The sequence below is a fragment of the Penaeus japonicus genome, unplaced genomic scaffold (genome assembly GCF_977035675.1).
Source record: "Penaeus japonicus unplaced genomic scaffold, GWHDUDI00000001_assembly GWHDUDI00000022, whole genome shotgun sequence".
In the NCBI taxonomy this organism is placed as follows: Eukaryota; Metazoa; Arthropoda; class Malacostraca; order Decapoda; family Penaeidae; genus Penaeus; species Penaeus japonicus.
In genome coordinates, this window is record NW_028234424.1 from 12,305,061 (window position 1) to 12,306,882 (window position 1,822).

At 38.7% G+C, this 1,822-nt stretch overlaps 1 protein-coding gene across 1 annotated transcript in view; it reads right to left on the reverse strand.

Annotated features, from left to right (window-relative positions):
• LOC122265521 (putative peptidyl-prolyl cis-trans isomerase dodo) overlaps positions 1-1,516 on the reverse strand; it is a 10,717-nt gene extending 9,201 nt beyond the window's left edge. Inside the window, exon 1 of the mRNA XM_043034880.2 lies at positions 1,312-1,516. Coding sequence (XP_042890814.2) covers positions 1,312-1,366 — 55 coding nt within the window. The 5' untranslated portion in view covers positions 1,367-1,516. The remainder of the gene's footprint in view (positions 1-1,311) is intronic.
• Between the last annotated feature and the right edge of the window lie 306 nt (positions 1,517-1,822).

Below are 1,822 nucleotides of genomic sequence, written 5' to 3' on the forward strand. Positions count from 1 at the left end.
ACTGATGTGTTTTTTGTTTAACCTGATATCAACTTGTTTGGAACAGAGCCATCAATCAGAAAAAAAACTACTTTAGGATGTTCAGTTCGTCTACACAAGAAATGAGGACGACCCTTAGATAAACAGGCCATCGCAGTAATTCATGTGTCTTACTGCTCTTGAATTGGTGGGCTTAACACTGCAAGCCAGTTACTATGTCAAGATATATGTTTTTAGTTTTAGTTCTGGTACGGGATATACATTGGCAACTCGGGATAAACAATGACGATTAATTAAAATGGTTTATTGCTATATGAGGAACTAGTCCAAGGTCTTTATAGTTATTAAAAGGAAGAGTTCATAAAGTCATGGTAAGTGAAAAAGGGTGCTCCAGGGAAGACAAACCTTGAAACTATGTAAAGTTAATTTAGTTCTTGGATTAGGACTTTGTTGACAAAAAACATCCTAAAAACAACACATTCCTGCCAAACATTGTTTTGCATCATGTCAAATGAATACGGAGGCAAGTGCAATAGCTAGGCACACGGTACACCACACAGGTTACTTAATTGTAAGATTTCCTCATCTTTTGAACTTTCATTCACAGTTGACAGAAAAATATCTGGTTTTCTGTGATTTGCAGGTACCCCTGCCGTCCCCCCAAAAATAACCCAAGGGTCCCCAAAGCCTATTGCAGGTGGAGTTAGGAGGAGCGCTACATTGGAGCTAGTGGGTTGCGTAAAAATAAACGTGACATTTGTTCTGACCATAGATAAAAAATGCAGTAAATAAAAAATATATATAAATATATATATATTTTTTTTCTGTGAAAGAATCATTGTTATAACCAAAGAGTTTACAAAATTTTCAAGTAGATTTGGAGAGAACAAAGCCAACCACCACACTAACAAACCTTGAATAAACAATGTTTTTGGAAATCTTGCCCCATGATGAAATAGTCCGTTTTATCTGTAAGTCATACAATATTAACAGGAATGGTATACATCTTAAAAGGCCGCGTTGTAATTGATAAACATTATATGAGTAATAGTGCCTATTGCGCCAATAAACTCATCAGTTAATACCTTTGGCTTATCTCTTTTCCGTTGACACAGTAAAGCAATTATATTGTAATGTTTACTCAATGAATACAGAGTCGACCTTGTAAAAACATTAAATATTGAGGAACAGCAAATATAAGAAGGCAATTTCCTGACCATGCATGGGTATCAGCCACGCCAGATGGGGAGACGGCTGATGTCTTATATATATTTCAAGGTGAAAAGACACTTGGCGTTTGAACAACCTGCGCCAGAAGAAACAATCAATTACCAGTTGACCTGCTGACACGCTTCTCCCAGCCAGATGGAAGCTCAGAGTCGCTCATTTCTGCCGTTTACAAGAGGAACTATCGAGAAAGAGCGCTATTGACCCGAGTCCCTCCACACACACGCTCGGCCGTTCCTCCGACGCCCGTTTTCTTCCTCAAGCGCCGCCGCCAAGGAGCTGAGGTTCCGATGTTGCTCGCCGGGCGAACCTGATTTTGCCTTTACAACTGATATCGAAACACTCAAGATTATCATGCCACATCCATAGGTTTACATTTGGACCAGGCCTTCTTATGCCTTCTGGAGCACGTATGATTTAATGGTGGAGGTGAAAAAATAGCCTAAGAAAGGTTGTCTCCAGGCATGAAATAAGGTTTTGCTTATTTCCAGTGTCCCAAATCCCAAAGATATTTTAATTGCTTAAGGGGAAGAAAATAAACAGTAAAACGGAGATATATCTCTTATAAGTAACTGTACATTTATGTGCCAAGTATTATTTGGTGAAAATTGCACTT